The following is a 19,095-nucleotide window of genomic DNA, read 5'->3' as shown; positions in this document are numbered from 1 at the left end:
TATGAAGAGAGGCTGGTACTGACTGAGAGAGCGGCGAAAAGAGGAAGGGCCGGGTGGCCGGCCAGTTGGCCTCGGTCCAGTTCAGCTGAGCGCTGTTTGGCTCTGGGTGAGAAGAAGGGTGGAGATCTGCTACACCCATTTATCAGTGGAGCTTTCAACGGTGGAGGAAGCCCTTCCCGTTTAGCTGTGAGCAAACCGTTAGACATGCAAATAGGACTTCTTGAGTTTACAGTCACTTTTCCAAACAATTTCTGACATTTTGCGTTTTTTCCCCCCGTTTTGTTTAATGCAATTCGCCGTTCGGCGGCAGAGGCTGTGCAGGAACGTTTTGCAGAGAGTTCTGGTCCTAAACTGTTTTGACATCATAAATAAAGGAAAAGGGAGACAAGAAGGGAGGAGAAAAGGTGAAAGGAAAGGAAATGCATACAGCAAACATTTGGCCAAGGTTCAGTGGAACTGAATGAGCGTTCACAAACAGAGAAAAGATAGAAGAAGAAAAAGGAGATCAGTGGAAAAAGCTATAAAGTGATTATGAAAAAAAGGAAGCAAAAAAAAAGAAAATTTGGTGTGAAAGAAGTAAAGGAGTGGGTGAGGCAGGGGAGAAAAGGAAAAAAAGGGAGAGAAAGACAGAGTGGGTGGGAAAGGGCTAGCGTTGCCATGGAAACTGGGAGCTATCAGCTGACTCCATGTTTTCCACTTGTTCCCCACCTACCACCAACTCCCTTCGTTATCCCTCCCAATTTACCCATCCTTTCAACCCCACCTTGCCATCCACTCTTTCCCTCCTTTTTATCTTCCTCTTCATCCCAACCACACCTCTTTCACCTTTTCCCTCTCTCACGCCCCCGCCTCCCGTCCTCCAGCATCTCTCCAGCAACCACACCCTCGCTGCCTCACCCTCTCATCCCTCCGTGGCGGCGTCTCTGCCCACTCACTCTCGTATTTTTCCATTTCTGCTCCGCTCACCCATGCTCCGATAACATTTCTGAGAAAAGAGGCTGAATCTGGCGGAACTGGAAGCCTCTCTGGATCCGAGCAGAGAAAGAACTCTTTCTGTGAGGAGGGAATCACTAAAAATCGTCTTATATTCATACATCCAGACTATCTGTCAAAGTTCTTAGAATTCATCTCTTTTATTCCATTGAATTAGAATCAAGTAAATAAAAATAACCTAAAAACGCCCAAACTATTTGCATTAATTAGGTTTAGAGTCTCTGCAATATTAAAGACGTGCAACAATTAGACAAAATAAATAAAAACACTTCAAACGAATTATCCAAAAGTCTCTGCTGGGTGACATGCGTTGCTATGGAGGCTCGCTCTTCCTCCCCTACACTTCTCCGTTTAACTGCTCCATCATAAAATGGGTCACCCAGTCCTTGCCTTGCAATTAATTCATGTGATCTTTAACTTGAATGGATGCAGGGAGCAGCTGGGACTGCAGCAGCATGGCACAGACAAAGAAATACGGCGTCCAAAAGGGTTTTAATCGCTCTGAACTCGCACCACAATTCATGCCGGTAAAGTAATGAGTGATTAACGGGGCAATAAACCTCCGTTATCAGTTTGCCCACAGAGGGCCGTTAGCGTGGAACAGTGCGTATGATGTATGACAATATTTAGCGCGCGTGTGGAGGGCTGGGCTTTCTTTACGAGGCAGAAGAGGCTGCATGCTTTCACGCATGATTCTTCTGTTCATGTCAGAAGCTGCAAAGCTGCGAGTTCAAGTTAAAGCGCGGTATTATTGTTGTGCAGAGAAATAATTTGAAATCATAAGTCTTCTCCTGCAGCAAAAACTCTGTTTGGGTGATAAGCGACTGCATTCAATTACACTTAGTTGCAATAAAACGGATGTATACAAGCCTCCACGGCTCACAGTTTGGGGAACTATAGTTAGAGAATTATTTTTTTAGACTGTGAAGTTCATAGACGTCTAAAATATAAAATAAATCTTAAGTAAGCTATTCTATTAAAGCTATTAAAGCTATTAAGCTTTAATAGAATGATTTAAACCTATTTTTTAGGGTTGTATCATTCTCTACGACTGAGTCTTCCTCAGTGACATTTCAAGATATGTCACTGTTATTGTTGTTCACCGTTCGGCACACCTAGACAGGGGTCACTATAGCGATCAAGCACAGATGGCTTGGTAGTCGGATGCACCTTCCTGACACAACCCTATACTTTATCCGGGCTGGGGACCGCCACAGGGACACCCACATGTAGCTACATAGTTAGGCAGTAGCATAAAGGGTCTTGTCCTAGGACACATACTGGATCAAACTTCAATCATCCTGAGTACTGACTGCCCTCAATCTCCCATCAACCCCAGCACACACTGTCTGGATGTCTCCACACCAGCCAGGACACTTGAGCACTGCTCAGACCACACTCAGTGCGAAGTATTGTTTGTATTCCATCCTGACCTGATCCTGCTTGGACTAATTCATTTTTTTAATACATCATTGCAGCTTCTTGCATTTCTGAGTAAATAACAGTGCGATGATGTTTTCAATGACCTATTTCTTCAAGCCTTTTCAAATTGGATTTTGCTGAACCCTAAAAAAATATTCCCCAACTTCTCCTAACAACTTTAAGAGAAATCCAGGTGCAGAGGTTCAGTCTGATAAAAGGTTTTCATTCCGTCTGACAACCGCCATGTCTCGTCCTCCACGGCTCAGCCGAGGCCTCGGAGTCGCTGCTGCTTCGACAATGTCTGCTGACGTTCATGCAGAGCGTCCCTTTAAAGTTTGTCATCAAAGCGTGCCCTTTTTTCAAGTCGCTACCAAAGCGTCCCAGTTTTCCTTCCTTCCTGTACAGATGTAATGTCAAACATGAGTGAAAAAACTGTCAGACTGTCAGTTTTTGAAGTTTAGAGGCAAAGTCAAATTGCCTGTTGCCTTCATATCGATGGCTAAGAACACACACCACCAACCAAACAGAACTCCATGAGATCACACTGGATTCCGTCTTGGAAGTAAAAATATGTGCAGCTGTGACCACATTAACACGCCTGATCATACACAAGCATCACATTGTTGCAAACTTTTCTCAGAGCAGAAGAAAATAGTTTTGGAAGGAGTAAACTTCCTTTAGCAGCAGATTTTACAGCTTTGTTTTTTTCATTTCAATCATGTACAAAACGCAGCCTTTATGAGTTCCTATAGAACGTCAGTCATGTAAAAAAAAAAACTCAAGTGAATATAAACCAGCTAACGGTCACATTTTGAAGTTGTTTAAATACACACAAGTTTTCAATATGATTAATAAATCAATAAGTCATTAGAAAAAACAATATGATTTTATGCATATGGAAATAATCATCAGCTTAAATCAATAACAAAAACAAACTAAACAACAGAATTGTTCCATCAGAATTATGCGCTTTGCATGCATCTTCTACCAAAAAAATGTCACTTACTCAGAGATTTGGATAAATTCACTGTTGCATGTTAGCTTTAGCATCCTCTGCATTAGCATACAGGCAGTACATCAAACTACCATTTATCTTGTACTTTGTAATACGTACAAAGACATGCAACCATCAAAACGTGTATTTGCACAACTCTAAATACAGTTGACTAAGGTGTTGTCGACCTTTTTTGTTGTTGTTCTTGTTTGCTGCAACATCAGCTTTAGACAGTGGATAACATCCTAAGACATCAAAGCACATCCTTTATTTTTATCAGTTCCTTTAAATCAGGGGTCTGCAACCTGCGGCTCCACACATGAGGCTCTTTGACTCCATTGTGGCTCTCTGGTTAATGAAGAATAAAAACACAACCAGAATGAAGGCACAACAGATTATATAGCTGATTTTCCATTTTTGAATAAATTCAAGGATTTTAAGTCAGCCTAATTGTTCAAAAAATACAGAAAAGTCAATTAATTATTTCTGATTTATTTTGGTTTGTTAGAATTACAAATTTCTGACTGAGATGCCCCACAAATAGTAAAATCAACTTTATTTTAAATCACTGTTTAATCATGTTCTGCTTCATTTGCTGCATTGAGATGATCCTCTGTGACACATGGTAGTCTTTTATTTTGAAAGGGAGTCATGAACAGAAATGATTGTTGAAAGTAATAGTGTTTAGCAATAGTATTTTCTCTTTATGTGTATGTTTTATTTATGCTCAAAAAACAAGTTTATATATATATATATGAAAATAGTAACATTAACATGGATTCAGTGTTTTTATTTTTCTAAAGGGTGAAGTCAGACTTTGCGGCTCCTCCTGGGTTGTGGTCAAAAAGAAATCCACTCCATTGATTGCAGACCCCTACGTTCGATGAACAGGTAACTTAAGGTGAGTTTGTGCTGTGATGAGGATACAGATTCCTAATATATAGAATATTGATATAGATAAGGAAAATTATGAGTTATTGAGCTACTTTTGTTTATGTTTAGCTAAAACAAAATTATTTTTAAAAAACAAATCCAACATATTGGAAATGAATTATCTGAAAATATAGGAATTGATTTATCTATGAAAAGGACAATTTACTAAATCATAAACTTGCACATAAAATTCTCATTATTCAGAGTTAAAAAGGGTGTAAAGTTAACACAGTTCGTGGAATTTTACCTGAACAAACTACAGCAGAAATGCAGCGTCTGACACTTTTCTGAGAGCAGTTCATCAGAAACACTTTGCGTCTTTTCTCAGTCAGAGCTGCTGCATTTTACTTCCTGAGTGAAGCGTGCTGCCAACAATGACATCACCATCCTGCACCAGCAGAGAGACTCCGAATCTGCACTGCACACGCTCCCCGAGCCTCTGCATCCCGCACATGTGCCTCCTCTGACTGGACCCATACACAAACACACACGTGTGGTTCACTGTGTATTAACCAACTCCTGCTTTCAAACGCTCAGTAAGTCCACCCCCCCATAGCACATTCTCATGCTGTCACACACATGAATTTCCTGGGTGGATGAGCGTGTGTTGTCCCTGTCTTTGTGCATGAGTGCTCTTGTTTGCTGGAGGACAACTGACTTGTTTATGTGCATACATCACTGACACACACACACACACACACAGAGGGTCTCTTTGTTTGTTTGTGTGTATTTGTGTTTGGAAAAAGGAGAGATTAGAGCCGTTCACTGCTCTGTTCTGCCAGGTATTTAGTGTATGTGTTTGAGAGAAAAAGCTAGAAACTGGTATGGAAAGGTGGAGGAGGAGGAGGGTGGTGGGGTGTGTGAAATGGAGTGGAGGGGGGGTGCACTGGGGTCAGGCTACACCGTCTTTTCGGCAACTCCCGCCAGAGCGGTGGTTACTATGGCGACAGGTCGAGCGGAAGCAAAGCCTCCCTCGACATATCCTATTAGGGTGGGAGAGTGAAGCAGGCTGGGATGAAGGCAGGAAGAGTTTCAGAGTTTGGAGAAGAAAGTAGGAAAGGAATGTGGAGAAAGGTATGATATAAAAAGGTTTAAAATGTGTAAAATGGGTTTGTTTTTATGTAATAGCGGGGACCGAACATGATAGGACATCGCCTTTTGGGGACCTCCTGGGAAGTGAGGACAATTTTAAAATCAATGGTTAAGACAAGCCTTTAAAATGATGTCTAGGCAGAAAACTTTCACTTGTGGCTCTTTTCATTATATTTATCATAATTTTTCTGTCTCTATGACTGAAAATCATAGTAAAGCCTTAATATTTATGTAAAGATCTTTTTATTTTCTTTCATGTACTTTGAGTTACTTTTTTTAAATTAACAATAGGGCCAGATAACATAGGTTTTCTTCCTTCTGTTCCTTTTTTTATTTAACTGTTATAATTTCATTTTTTATTATTTCAATGTTTTATTATTAAATTAAATTAAAATAATATTATTTGGATTGAAAAGAAATATGCTGTGAGAGAAATGTTTTCTTCCTAAACAATGTGTCTACAGACACTAATTGGTGTAGACTCATTTGCTTTTTTTTGTTAAAAAGAGATGGATGACATGACCTTAGCATTTATAGGAGATTTCTGTGGAGTTATTGCCACAATAAAATCCACAGAAACTGACAAATATATCTAAAATGATTAATTTACAAAACCATTAAACTTCCAGTCAGTTAATCATCGGGTGCTGTTATAAAACCAATGAAGTGATGATGAGAGCTACTGCTACAGAGGAAAAGGAGATTTGTTTTTCAAGATTATGTAATTCTACTGCAGTTTTTGATACAAAACTTGGACGTTTCATAATTTATAATAATTTGATTGACTTTCTTAAGTCAGTTTGCTGCAAATTGAAAGCATGTCTTACGTTGCCATTTGACAACATTCACACAAGTTTCCACTAAATTTGTGCCACAGTGTCAGACTTTGAATATATTTTTACTAAGCTTTCTTACATTATCTTCAACAAATAAATGTATTCTAGGAACTTGCTGTAAAAACTATTTCAGTAACATTGCAGCAAAACCTTGAAGACCATGTTAAGTAACTGAGACACTGTAAATATTAGAAATATTTTGGCAACTCCTTCAGGATTCCATCTATCCATTTTCCAAATCTGCTTAATCCTTGTTGGGGTCATGAGAGCTTGTCCTAGCTTCTTCTTTTCCTTTCGGCTTTTCCCTTCAGGGGTCGCCACAGCGAATCAGTTTCCTCCATCTAAGCCTGTCTTCAGCATCCTCCACTCTAACACCAGCCACCTTCATGTCTTCATTCACTGCATCCATAAACCTCCTCTTTGGTCTTCCTCTAGACCTCTTTCCTGGCAGCTCTAGACTCAGCATCCTTCTACCAATATATTCACTGTCTCTCCTCTGAACATGTCCAAACCATCTCAGTCTGGCCTCTCTGACTTTATCTCCAAAACCTCTAACATGTGCTGTCCCTCTGATGTATTCATTCCTGATCCTATCCATCCTGGTCACTCCCAAAGAGAACCTCAGCATCTTCATCTCTGCTACCTCCAGCTCTGCTTCCTGTCTTTTCTTCAGTCCCACTGTTTCTAGTCCAAACAACATGGCTGGTCTCACCACAGTCTTGTCCTAGCTACTGTTGGGAAAAGACGGTGTATATCCGGGATGGATCGCCAGTCCATCACAGAGACACAACCACATTCACAATTAAGAGATAGATCTGAGTCATCAATCAACCTATGAAGCATGTTTTTGGGGTGATGGAGAAAAACCATGAGGAGAACATCCAAAATAACAGAACAGCTGGGAATCAACCCAGCGCCTTTTTGCTGTGAGGGAAGACTGTTGAACACTACACCACCAGTTTCAATTGTAGTATCATTGTCAAGCGTTGCCACGGACTTTTCTCAAATTTTTATTGCACTTTTACTGGTACAAATTAAAGCTTGTAAACAGTTTGTTTTACCGTTTCCCGGTTTGTTTTTCTTAAATCTTTGACACTTCATAACTGTCTTCACAACACAATCATAACATAAATTTACGTACACTCAACTAAAATGGTTTCTTGGGAACACTTGATTACCGGATAAATCCGTTTATAGGTTTGAACGCACGGCAGTGATCAGGTTTCCTCTAAAGAAAGCCTTAAACCAGCTGCTTCTCTCTGAGGTAAGTTGAATGTCAGCGATGTTTATCATGCAAATGTTTTCTTGTAAAACGCTAATTGGATAAAACTGACCACTAAATGCAAAAGCACCAAGTTATCTTGGCAGAAATGTTGACTGGAAAAGCAGGTTTCACTAATGCCTTACCTTTAAACTTTACCAAACTACTTGATTGTAACTTGTTTACAGAAGTACACACCAATACATATGCATTTTAACAACAAGGAATTACATTTGACTTGTAAAAAAAATGACATGAAGGAGTCAAATAGGATGGGCTAATTCTATATGCTGTAGAATTATCAAAAATATCTGTAGTATTTCCATCACATGACTTAATTCCAAGCTGACTGGATGCAGTTCATGTAAGTGACATTATGGAAGTCCTGCATCACATCTCACTCCCTATTATTAAACCACAAAGTGATTTTTGGGTCTAAAAGGAACCATTTAGTTTGTAAGGAAATTATAATTCCATCCTTTGTCAGTCAAGAGCTAAAATTACATGTCTGTTCCAGAGAAATATTAATCAACCCCCAAATGGCTGAAAGACGTTTATGTTTATTTTGTTCAGGAAAATTAAAGGACAAGTGAACAAACAGCAGCAATAAGATTAATTGTTGGCTTTGATATCAATCAATATCAGGAATTTAAATAGATATCCTAAACAATGCATGAAATTAAATCAATCATTGGACATTAGGAAACAAAAGCAGGTTGGTTTGAAATATGGAATCTGGGTTAATAGATTAGCTTGTGTTAGCTTTAGAAAGGTCTGGACCGAAGGTTTGTTTTGTTTAATAGATCTGGAGCCAATCAGATAACCGAATGCAGGCACTGAACCGTGATGCTTCCCATTCCAGGAAATGTACACAAATGTTCAAATATTTAAATTATTTTGCAAAAGTATTCCTCTGCTTTCAGAGCCACTCGAGAGGTCTGGAACCTGAAGGGACGAGTCCTCGTTGGAGACGAGATGTTTGAAGCGCTCAGCTCAGTGATTATAAGGAGGGTCTGCTTCCTGCAGACTTTATCTTTGCACAGGAAAGTCCGCTCCCTTCTGTGCAGAGGTGTGGTCAGCACGCAAACACACACTGCTTAATGATCCCTTACGCAACACTACTCCACCCAGCCCCCCACCCATCGCTAACCCAAACCACACCATGCCACGACACACAGATACAGCACATGGGGTTCCAACTCCCATCCCCCAACACGCACCGCCACACTATTCTCACTCAGTGAAGTTTATTTACTAATCCTCGCCCTGACCAATATGGACACTCTGTTGCAGCCTCCTCTTCTTTACAACATTAACTCAATCTGAATCAATAATTCACTAGTTTGGTATAAAACACACATGTGAACACATACAAATCTGAACAGGTTACTGGCCAAGACATGAATTCAAACACTGATCAGAAGTCATGTGACTCCAAACAACCTGGTAGTTTTACAACTTCAAACCATGAAAGTTTAAAAGAAACACAACTTAGTCCCACATCTTATGTTGTAACTTCAAAGCACCAATGAGAAATACCTGTGGAGACCTTCTGTTTTCTGCTCTTTTTCCGTGTGTTCTTCTATAAATAATTAAGTATACTTACTATACATAGCAGTATATATACATTATATAGTGGTACTTAAGTATTACTATATAATGTGCATAAACTGCTATATATAGTACGTATACTCACTTTACATAGAAGTATATATACATTATACAGTGGTACTTAAGTATTGCTATAAACTGTATATATACTGTTATGTATAGTACGGATACTCATGAATAGTACGTACAGTCACTATACATAGTTGTATATGTATATTATATACAGCAAATATATATATATACAACAAAAACACTGATTAGTACAAAGATTCTGGTGATTAGAAACGTTTTTGTCATTAGTTAAAAATAACCTTGTGAAAGCTAAAAACTGTCTTACAAACTGTGTTGGGTGGTTTTAATGTTTATTTAAACTTGTGAAATTTCTAGGACAAAGCTTAAAAAAGTTTCACAAAGTTAAAATCTGGTGTTGCTGATGTAATAAGTAAAACAAAACTAGGAGCGACCAGACGAAAAAACGGTCCATTTTGGGGGGAAATCATTTAACTTTTGTATAATTTGTCATGGCATAACAGATTTTTTCCAGCTAACCTAAATGATGTTAAGATTTTGATTATGAGGCGTCTTTGTTCAGGCTCTAAAAATGATCTAATTATCAGAAAATAACTATTTTTTTGTGAAGTTATTTTCCTTTATTGTAAAATAGAGCAGTTTGTCTTCCAGTTGATTATGATGACATTTCCTAAAATCCAAATCAAACTCAGAAGAGATGTACCTGTAACTTCTTTACAATCGACATTTTCATTTTAAACCCAATTTCAAGCTCATTTTGAATACTTTTTTTATGGTTTATAACTTAAACACACCACTTCCCACCAAGAGTGAATGAAGAAGGAAATAAAAGCCGGTCTGTTTCTGGAGTGCTCAGCACATTAAAGGTCACACGGCCTCAGAAAAAGAATCATCCCAGACTATTGTGTTGCCCAACTAAGTGGAACTTGATGTAAGAGTTTCTGGACTTGTAAAAACGTCACTTTGATGGGCGAGCGGGAGTGAGGCGGCGGGCACACCCTTGAAACATTTGTTCGGTCTGACTGAAGCAGAAATGTGTTTCTCCTCCAAAAGGGAGAGGGTCATTAAAATAGACCACGAAAACATCATAAACACCCGAGTGAAAATCTTTCATGTATGGAGTCAAGGAACCAGAACGTTCTCCAACGCACTTCATTTCACTGCTAACACGGAAAGGTTTTCAAGCCCCGTGGTAAAAGTTTAGTTGAAAACTCTTTCCTGAGGTATGGATAAAAGTTCTTGGATATTTTTACTCAAAATGTAAAAGCCTTGTTAGTATTTTTAAACAACCAATAATTCGAACAGTTAGGAAGCGTATGTGTGAATTAGTGTGCGGGATTAAACTGTGGAACAGCCTTAAAAAAATCAATACCATCAAAGTTTGGACATCAAACTATTTACAGCAAAATTATAAAGAAGCTGTTGTCAAAATATAAGATGGAAGAACAAAAATTATGATTTGAACAAATTTAAATGTGAAATGCTGATTGTGGATAACAATTTACAGGATTTACAGGTGAAAAGAGGAAAAATTGAAACTTACTTGCATATTGTATTGTTTTGTTTACATTTATATATTGTGAATTATTCAAGTTATTGGAAAAAGACATATAGGGATAGGCTTAAAAAAGAATTTTTCTTTCTGCCTATCGCTTTTTCAAACATGTGTTTATTGAATTTGAATTGTGACTTTTCTTTTATAAAAGGTGATTGCATTCATTTTTCTTTTTTTGGTATTTTTAAAGTCTTTTTTATAATGTTCATGAAATCCTTATTTCACCAGGCAAAACATTAAGAACAATTTCTTATTTACAATGTTGGCCTATGTTTTACATGTTAAAAAAATCGAATTGCAAACAATTTCATAGCAAAACATCCAAAAATGTTATTGATAAAGTTTATAAATCATCATTAGTCATCACCAAGATGACTCCAACTCAACCAAACTACTTTGTTTATCCCAGGAGTTGCGTTCTGAAAATAACTCATGACAGACACAATCTACAAAGTAAGTATTTCAATAATAATTGATGTTTGAAGGTTATAAAACCCCTTAGGTTACACGTTATGCTCTTTTTTCTGTTTGAATCTTCATAGAAAAATATGCGTAGGATTATAGAATGAAAACAAAGATCTGATCGTGATCAAAATCTATGTACGTGGCAAACTGAAAGTATTCTGTACAGGAGAAACAGCAAGGAGAAGATTGGTTGATAAGGTCTACAGCCAATCGGGACTCAGAATACACAGTGCACTGTAAAGAAAAACATGCAAAATTGCACCAAACAAATTTGCGAAATAGCAATGGAACACTGTATAGGTCAGAACTGGAGAGGATCGACCAGGTATGGACTAATACTGTAGTTCACTTTCTGCTTATCCCTTTCGGGGTCGCCACAGCCTAACAGCACCCACTGTTTCGCATCAGTGATTTGGCAGAGTTTTTACGCCGGATGCCCTTCCTGACACAACCCTGTACTTGAGGGGCACAGGGACCCAGTTAGGCAGCAGCGTCAAGGGTCTTGCCTAAGGACCCAATCTGGGTGGGGATCAGTGGGCAACCCTGGGAATCGAACCCAGGGCTTCTGCGTTGCCAGCCCTTCACCTAGCCCACTGAGCCACCCAGCCGCTTCAGGTATGGACTAATACTGCATAAATTATTTGTTTTTTTTAACAAATATGTGATCATTTGTATGGATATAGTTTACTCTGAAAGGCTTAAGAAAATCATGGTAAGGCCCCTTTAAATTTCTCTCAACTGTCACCCAGTATTGGATCATTTAATACCTCAGGTCATTGTGAATGACTTTTATAACACCTTAGTTTGTAATAATGATATAATCAGTGTTTTTTTATTCTCTAAGATCAATGATCCAGCTATTTTTAGCCACCACTGTGTCTTAGCATCGACCTGGAACTTTAAGTCTTCCTATACAGAACAACTGACATAACTCTGATGATTGGAACTTTCATAGGAAACAAGGCAGAAGTGAATAAAACTGAGTAGAAATAAGGAATAATGCTTTAAAGACGTAAAAGACAACTGTCAGATGTGTGCATCATATCAGGGATGACTTTGAGATGCAAATCAATAATTTCTCCTGCAAAATAATATTAGTAATTCATCTGCAGAGATTGCTTACAACATGTCAGCTTCACAAATGTTTGATTCCACAATAGAAGAAATGCTTCAAGTCTCTAATTTAATGTTTGAAATTCATTCATGAAATCCATGTGTTGAGTAGACATGCTGATGCAGACCCTGCAGTGCACCACCCGCTCCACCTTCTCTGCATCTCCTCTCCAGGCTCCATCTGCGTCCTCTTTGCTTTTTCACACTTCCTTCAGCTTATTCTCTTCTCGCCGCGCCCTTCCTGCTGACTACATCCTCACTGTAAGCATCCTTTCTCTGCATGAAGGCTGGGGAATGCTCGCAAACTCTGACAGAGCTCATTGTTATCGCCCTGCACCCTCTGCACTTCCATCCCAGCTCCAGAGATGCAGCAGTTTGAACCTGTGAGCTCATCTGGGCGAGCGTTCAAACGTTACGTATGAATGCATTTAACGAGCAGACGGCCGTCTCTGCATCCATAATAAATGTGGAGAACAATGACTGGCCATTAGACAAACTAATAATAGCTGATAGATTTAAGAAAAGATCTAAAGTTCTGCTGGTAAAGTCTCTGATTCTCAGCTTTAAAGATGCTGAGCATCTCTGGATTGATGGTTGTGCTAAAGCATCAAACTTTGCGGTTTGTTCTGACGCTCAGGTTTCCAGAGATTACAGCAGAGATGACATGAGTATTAGAGCTCAACGATGAGATACCCAGGGGACTTCTCTCAGTTCTCGAGCTCATATTGTTTGAATTTCTCTGATCTCCCTTTAATTTTTACTCTTCTGACCTTCAGGGATGGAGCTGCTCTCATATGCGGTCACTGCAGACTGTTGAGTGAATTCTTACAGTCTGAAAGACTCATCAGGAAATACAATAAATAAAACTTTATTAAAATTAGAACGAAATGATCAGTAAGTCATGAAATACTCCTTGTTTGCATCTTTCATTTTGAGACTTGAATCCAAATCTGTCACAAAATGATGGCAGAAGACCTTCATGTTTATTTTATTAAGTATGCTTGAGTATAAGCATAGTAAGTATTCTATAGAACATGTATGGGTAGTATACTAACCGAATACTTCTTCAGAGTGAGCTGGAACATTTCAGTTTACAATACTAAGTCAATAAAAAGTATCCTTTAAGTATACTGCCTCACTTTAGTATAGATCAGGCGTGTCAAACTCAATTGTACAAGAGGCCAAAATCCAAAACACACCTTAGGTCGCGGGCTGAACAGGATAAACATTTATGATACTCTAAAACTACACTTTTAAAACTTCTTTAAAACAAGCTGAAAACACTGAAGATGATAGCAAACCAAAATATTAGCTAAATGCCAAATTAGCCTAAAAAACAACCAAAAAAAAAAAAAAAAAAAAACTTAGGTTAGCCAAAACAGCTAGCATGTAGCTGAAATATTAGCTAAACTCCCAACAGGCATTGACTTTGACACGTGACTAAGGGGACACAAATGTCAAACATGACTAAGTCCCAGACCAGATTAAAAAAACGGAAGCTTTTTGTTCTCATTTTACTTTCAAATATTTGATGATTTATCAAAAACATATTTTCATTATTTTCATTGAATTATTTAGGTCACAGAAGCATAAAGGCTTAAACTTTTTTTTTTGGGTGGAAAGATAATTAACCATTAAAATACACACTGCCCTCTACAGTTTGGGGGTGAAACTTCAGCAAACTAGGAGGTTAAATATTCATAGTCTGACACAGTTTGGCTACAACAAACCTCCCCTGAATGAGTGAGGACTCGGAGATCAGATAGTTGAAGCTCAGGTCAGAATGAGAACTGGACCAAGTGACTCCTCCCCCCAGCATTCCAAACAGGAAGTACCCACTGGCTACAAGAAGCCAAAATCCCAGACTTCTATGTAGAAAAGAACATCTGTTATCAGTCATTATATTGTTCAGAGTAACCATTCTTACTCTGATACCCTTTTCTTTGTAATAATCCTCAACTTTGTCATGATATTTTTAGGTTATGCAAGTCAGATCCATCAGTAAAAGTAGGCGGAGCCTGCTGGCCCCCACGTCAAACGTTCAAAATGTTTGACAGGTAGCCCGGTTACAAGTGGTAGGGGTGTGGCCTTCCATCAAGCTCACTCCTGATTGGTGAGAGAGGTTGCCATAGAATTGTTAACTCAAACTGACTCGGACCAATCACTGCTCATTGACAATGTCTGGCTCCAACATGGTGGCCTCCACATAAAAAATGTCAAATTGATTTGGTTGGATTCAGAAGTAAGCCATTTTCTAAGAGCCATCACACTCACTTGGTCCAGTTTTTTGATACAGTCGACATTCAAAACTGACTCAAGTGAAGCTGCAATCAGTAATATTCTGCTCACAGATGGAACCACCGAGATGAAATGTTCCCAGAGTTAATCCAGCAGCCAAAAACTGACAGTCTGATGATAATCCCCAACTTTCTGTCATAACTCTAATTTTGTTCTGTTCTTAGGAAAGAATCCAGATCTATACCAGTCTTTAGGAGATAAGAAATACCTCAGCAAAAGGTCAAACTACAAGATTTTCTCCTGTTGACAGAAATGTATGGAGCTATTTTGGGGTCAATATTATTTGAAACCCAAATAAAACAAATTGAAAACAATATTAGTGCAATAGCGACCTGTATACAACGTGGTGTTCTGTAGGCTTAATAAGGACGACAAACCACATAGTCATTTTATGCAGGCTTAAGGATGTTTCTGATGCATGTATTTAACCCAATAAAATGCTGCTTTGAACAGGCTAGAACAGCGTTTTGGACGGGCGGTTTGTACGCGATAAAACTCTTTTACACCCATCAAGGGAAAACTTCAAACTATGATAGTACAGACTGAACAGCCGTTTTCTGACCGTAATTATCACAGTTCTCAGAGTCAGTGAACGCACTGGGACTGAAGTTACCACCCTCACTGATTTTGATTGGTCCGTCGTGTTAGCCCCGCCCCAACAACGAGGTCAAAAGTTTTGAAACTGAAATATTCAGATTTCAAAATAATTTAAAAAAAGATTTGAAACTGAAAAAAAAAAAAGTTGAAATTAAAAGTTTGAGTTTTAAAACCTAAAAAAACAAAACATTTGAAGCTGAAAATAATTACGTTTATTTTAAAATAGCAAAAAGTTTTGGACATTTCACATTTTTTTTGGCCAAACATGACATTTTTTTTATTTCTTTTATTTGGGTAAGAAATAATATTAGCCCCAAAATAGCTCCATAGAAATTGCAAGAAATCCAGGTTTGTCTCTAAAGGCAGATACCCTTAAAATAATCTAAAACTCCTTTGTTAAAGACCAATGAACTGCAGTGTAACTTTGTTGTCCAGAAACCGTTATTTTACCGAAAATAAAAGTAGCTAAGGCAAACTAAATCCCTATAAAACCCCAAAAAGTGGTAAAATATTAACAACATCTGCAAACTCGAAAAGTTTTTTTCAGAATTATTATAAATCGAGACATCCAAAAATCCTCCACAAGAACGAATGAAGTTATTCTATCGCCGATGTCTGCAGAGAAAACTCAAAAGTGAGTTTCCTTCTGCTCAGTGCAGTTCTCCAGAGTACAGGCAGAGTCCGTTCTGTTTGAAAAACACTAATGCCATAAATAACCGGGTTTCTACCCTCTCGAGAACCAGAGAAACTGTCTCTGACCTCTGACCTCCTGGGAATTTGTTTGGAGGTCATCAGGAAATCCGCTGATGCTCTTCCCAAAAGTCACTAGAAAAAAGTTCATATTTTCTACAACTTGAATCACTAAAGACATGTTTTGGTTCGTAAAGTTTGGTTCAGCTTCAGCCACTCCTCTGTGCTTCCCAGACCAAGAACTTGGCCTCTCGTTTGTTCTGTTGTTCTGGCCGCTGACGCTTTGCTCAAAGGCTCCACGACAGGAAGGCCATCTTGAGTTTCAGGCTCAGGAAAGCAGCAGCTGAAAGTCCTGTGCCTTCAGCTCTGTGTGTGCCGCTTTGAATTATTGATGCAGCTGAGATCCCAGAAGAAACGGTTTCTTCTTTCCTTGATGTTGAAAACTAAATATCTTTGAGTAAAATGTTACCATGGAGTCTAAATGTTTGATTTCTATCTAAAAATGTTTTTTTTATTTTGTTTAAACCAACAGGTGGAGGATACGGGGAAACGTCCACTCACACCTGATCCTGGGAACATCTCGGATCTGATCCGTTAGTGATTGGATCTGTTTAAGTCAGAGTTAGTCTGCAGCTCAGTCCTGCCAGATTCTGGTTCTGTCTGGACTTGTTGCTATGATGGATCCAAAACATAAAGACCTCACAAGTTTGATGGTGACAGAGAACTTGAATGAATCTGAGAAGTCTGGTGATGTTTAAGAAAGTTTAGCTCCTGCAGAAGGTCTTATCAGAAAACTGATGAATGAAGCGAAACTCTGAGGAAACAGATCATGAAGGTTCGACCTTTGCCCTTTAGATGTGAGATTTGCTTTGTTGTTGCTCAGATGAACAAGAACTAATTCTGTCTTTCTGTGTCAGAGGAGCACAAATGATCACGTTATTGAACTAAAGGGAGTTTTCTTTGAGCAAAAACATCATGTTGTTCTAAACTTCTATTTTTCCATTTCAGGCTCAGTTTTATTCATTGTTTCCCTGATAGAACCACTTCAAATAAAGCTCAGTTTTTGGCGTTTTCAACTCTTGTGACCTTTTTCTTAAGATGAAGGATATATATAAAGAACATTAGGATTAAAATGAGATTTCGGAATATTTCCTTATTTAAATCATTGTAAATCAGGAGCAGACACAAAATACCATGTGAAAAAGATCGTATTTGGGACTAAAAAATAAAGTGGGCGGGCCACAAGCTCCCCAATCTGCAATGGGAAGGGGAAAGGGGGGCGGGGTTGCTCCGCCCAAAACTCAGAGGTGGTTTTCTACTGAGCTTGTGCCGCTCTGCAGAAACTATATCGTAGAAAATGACACTGGATTCATAATCATGGTTAAAAGAGCACTGGGAAAGGTTTTTAAATAGATCCAAACGTGATCAAAGTGGGACTTTTGATTATTTGATTATTTTTGTCGTTATTTTCCGTTTCTGGATCATTTTCTGATTGTTTGGTTGAATAATTGAGCTTTGATCAAACTCAGCACTTTGCTGGTGATGACTATTTTGAAATCGTGCCTCACATGTGTCGATTATAAATTTGGATTTGAGGTCGCAGCGATCACAAAATAAAAACTTTTCTCCTTAAGCAGCTTCAGTCGGATCATCAAACTCCTAAAACCAGAACACGGACCCGGTTCTGCTGAAACCAAAAAGCTTCAGCTGCAAAGTTTCTGCATGAAGCACCTGTGCAGGATGTGCAGCTCCTCTAGTCACTTTAGGCCACGCCCCCACCTCCTGAATGACCATATGACTATGGATTTTGAAGTGAAACTGATCCTGAAACTAGAAGAATGGTAACCTTCTGAAGCTTCATCACTTCACCCGCCCCGCCTCCCTCTCCTCACCGTGCACTCCATCTCCTCTGGCTCCGCCTTGATCTGTACCGAGGGCATGTCTTCCTCGCTTTCCGCCTCCTCCTCGTCTTTCTTCTCCTCTTCCTCCTTGACCCGTGAAGACTGCGTCGCCACTTCCTTCCGCTGCTCCCCGCCGGACTCTTCCTCCTCTTCCTCTCTGTGGGGCGGTCGAGGCCCGGTGGCTGGCTCCTCTTTCTTCTTCTTCTCCTCCTCCTCCTGGACTACGGGTGGCGGTGGCGGCGACGGCTGCTGGGCCGGGGCGCTGTCTTTGGCCGGGCCCCTCACCTTCTTTCGGGCGCCGGCGGCACTCTTCTTCTGCTTTGGAGTCGACTGGCACTGAAGGAGAAGAAGGCCGGAGATTAGAGGAAGTAAGGTGGGCCTGAACGCAAATGAGGAGGGGAGGAATGTGGGGGGGGTGATAAGGGGGTGGCTGAGAGGAGAAATGGGGGGGTGGGGTGGAAGGGTAAAGAAAATCATGGGAGGAAGGGGTAAAAAAGTTGTTAGGAAAGTTGTAAAAATAGCAAAAAAGCTAAATATCAGGTGAGCTAAAAGAGTTATTCTGGAGTTTAGAAAGAAAAAACAAACAAATTACCTCCAAAAAATGCTAAAAAAAAGTTTTCAACCTAACAGAAGAGTGGATGGGAACCCACTGAGGAGCACAGCATCAACTCCAACAGACAGAACGTGGAGAGCAAAGAAGCAGAGAGGAGAAGGACAGACAAAGGCCTGATCCGGAGGCAGCCAGTGAGGGAATGAGAACGAAAGAGAAATAACAGCCCGAGCAGGGAGGAGTAGCTGGCTGACCCCTCCCTCCTTTTCAGAGGCAGGCAGGCGGACACACCCTTCTCTGGAAGCTCAGCAACACACACCGACACACACACACACACACACGGCCGGTGGGGAGTGCCAACAAACACACATATCCAGAGCAGCACACACCCCGGCTCAATTTTCTGTCCATTTCCTCTTCCTGTCCGACGGAATCGTCAATCAGACAAAACTTTTAATCACTTTGTCTGAAGTGAAGATTACTCCTTACTTGGGTTATAGTTTGACGTTTCTGTCTTTCTAACTAGTGAAATTAATGGTAAAACTGGTAAAACAATCAACCATAGGTGAAGAATAACTGATTTGTTTTGTGAAGTTTTGTTCACACCGTGTGATGCGTGTTCAACAACACGCTAAATGGCCTTTCTAACATGTGCTGTTAGCAGATTTTGCACACATTCCTACAGTTGGAAGAGTCTTAGTGTGAACTAGATATATAGCTTTACCTGTGATAATGCTAGTGTGAATGCTGTAAG

At 39.5% G+C, this 19,095-nt stretch overlaps 1 protein-coding gene and 1 long non-coding RNA gene across 2 annotated transcripts in view; one reads left to right on the top strand and one right to left on the bottom strand.

The window, feature by feature from the left end:
- klf8 (Kruppel-like factor 8) overlaps positions 1-18,001 on the bottom strand; it is a gene marked incomplete at its 5' end in the record, with an annotated part of 34,171 nt that extends 16,170 nt beyond the window's left edge. Inside the window, 1 exon segment of the mRNA XM_024263609.1 lies at positions 17,783-18,001. Coding sequence (XP_024119377.1) covers positions 17,783-18,001 — 219 coding nt within the window.
- On the top strand, positions 5,362-8,843 carry LOC118599587. Its single transcript, XR_004948997.1, has 3 exons — positions 5,362-5,416; positions 7,468-7,534; positions 8,455-8,843. It is a non-coding gene; the product is annotated as an uncharacterized LOC118599587 (long non-coding RNA).
- Positions 18,002-19,095: the final 1,094 nt, after the last annotated feature.

Source organism: Oryzias melastigma, linkage group LG14 (genome assembly GCF_002922805.2).
Source record: "Oryzias melastigma strain HK-1 linkage group LG14, ASM292280v2, whole genome shotgun sequence".
Taxonomy (NCBI): Eukaryota; Metazoa; Chordata; class Actinopteri; order Beloniformes; family Adrianichthyidae; genus Oryzias; species Oryzias melastigma.
This window is presented reverse-complemented; position numbering and strand designations above follow the sequence as displayed.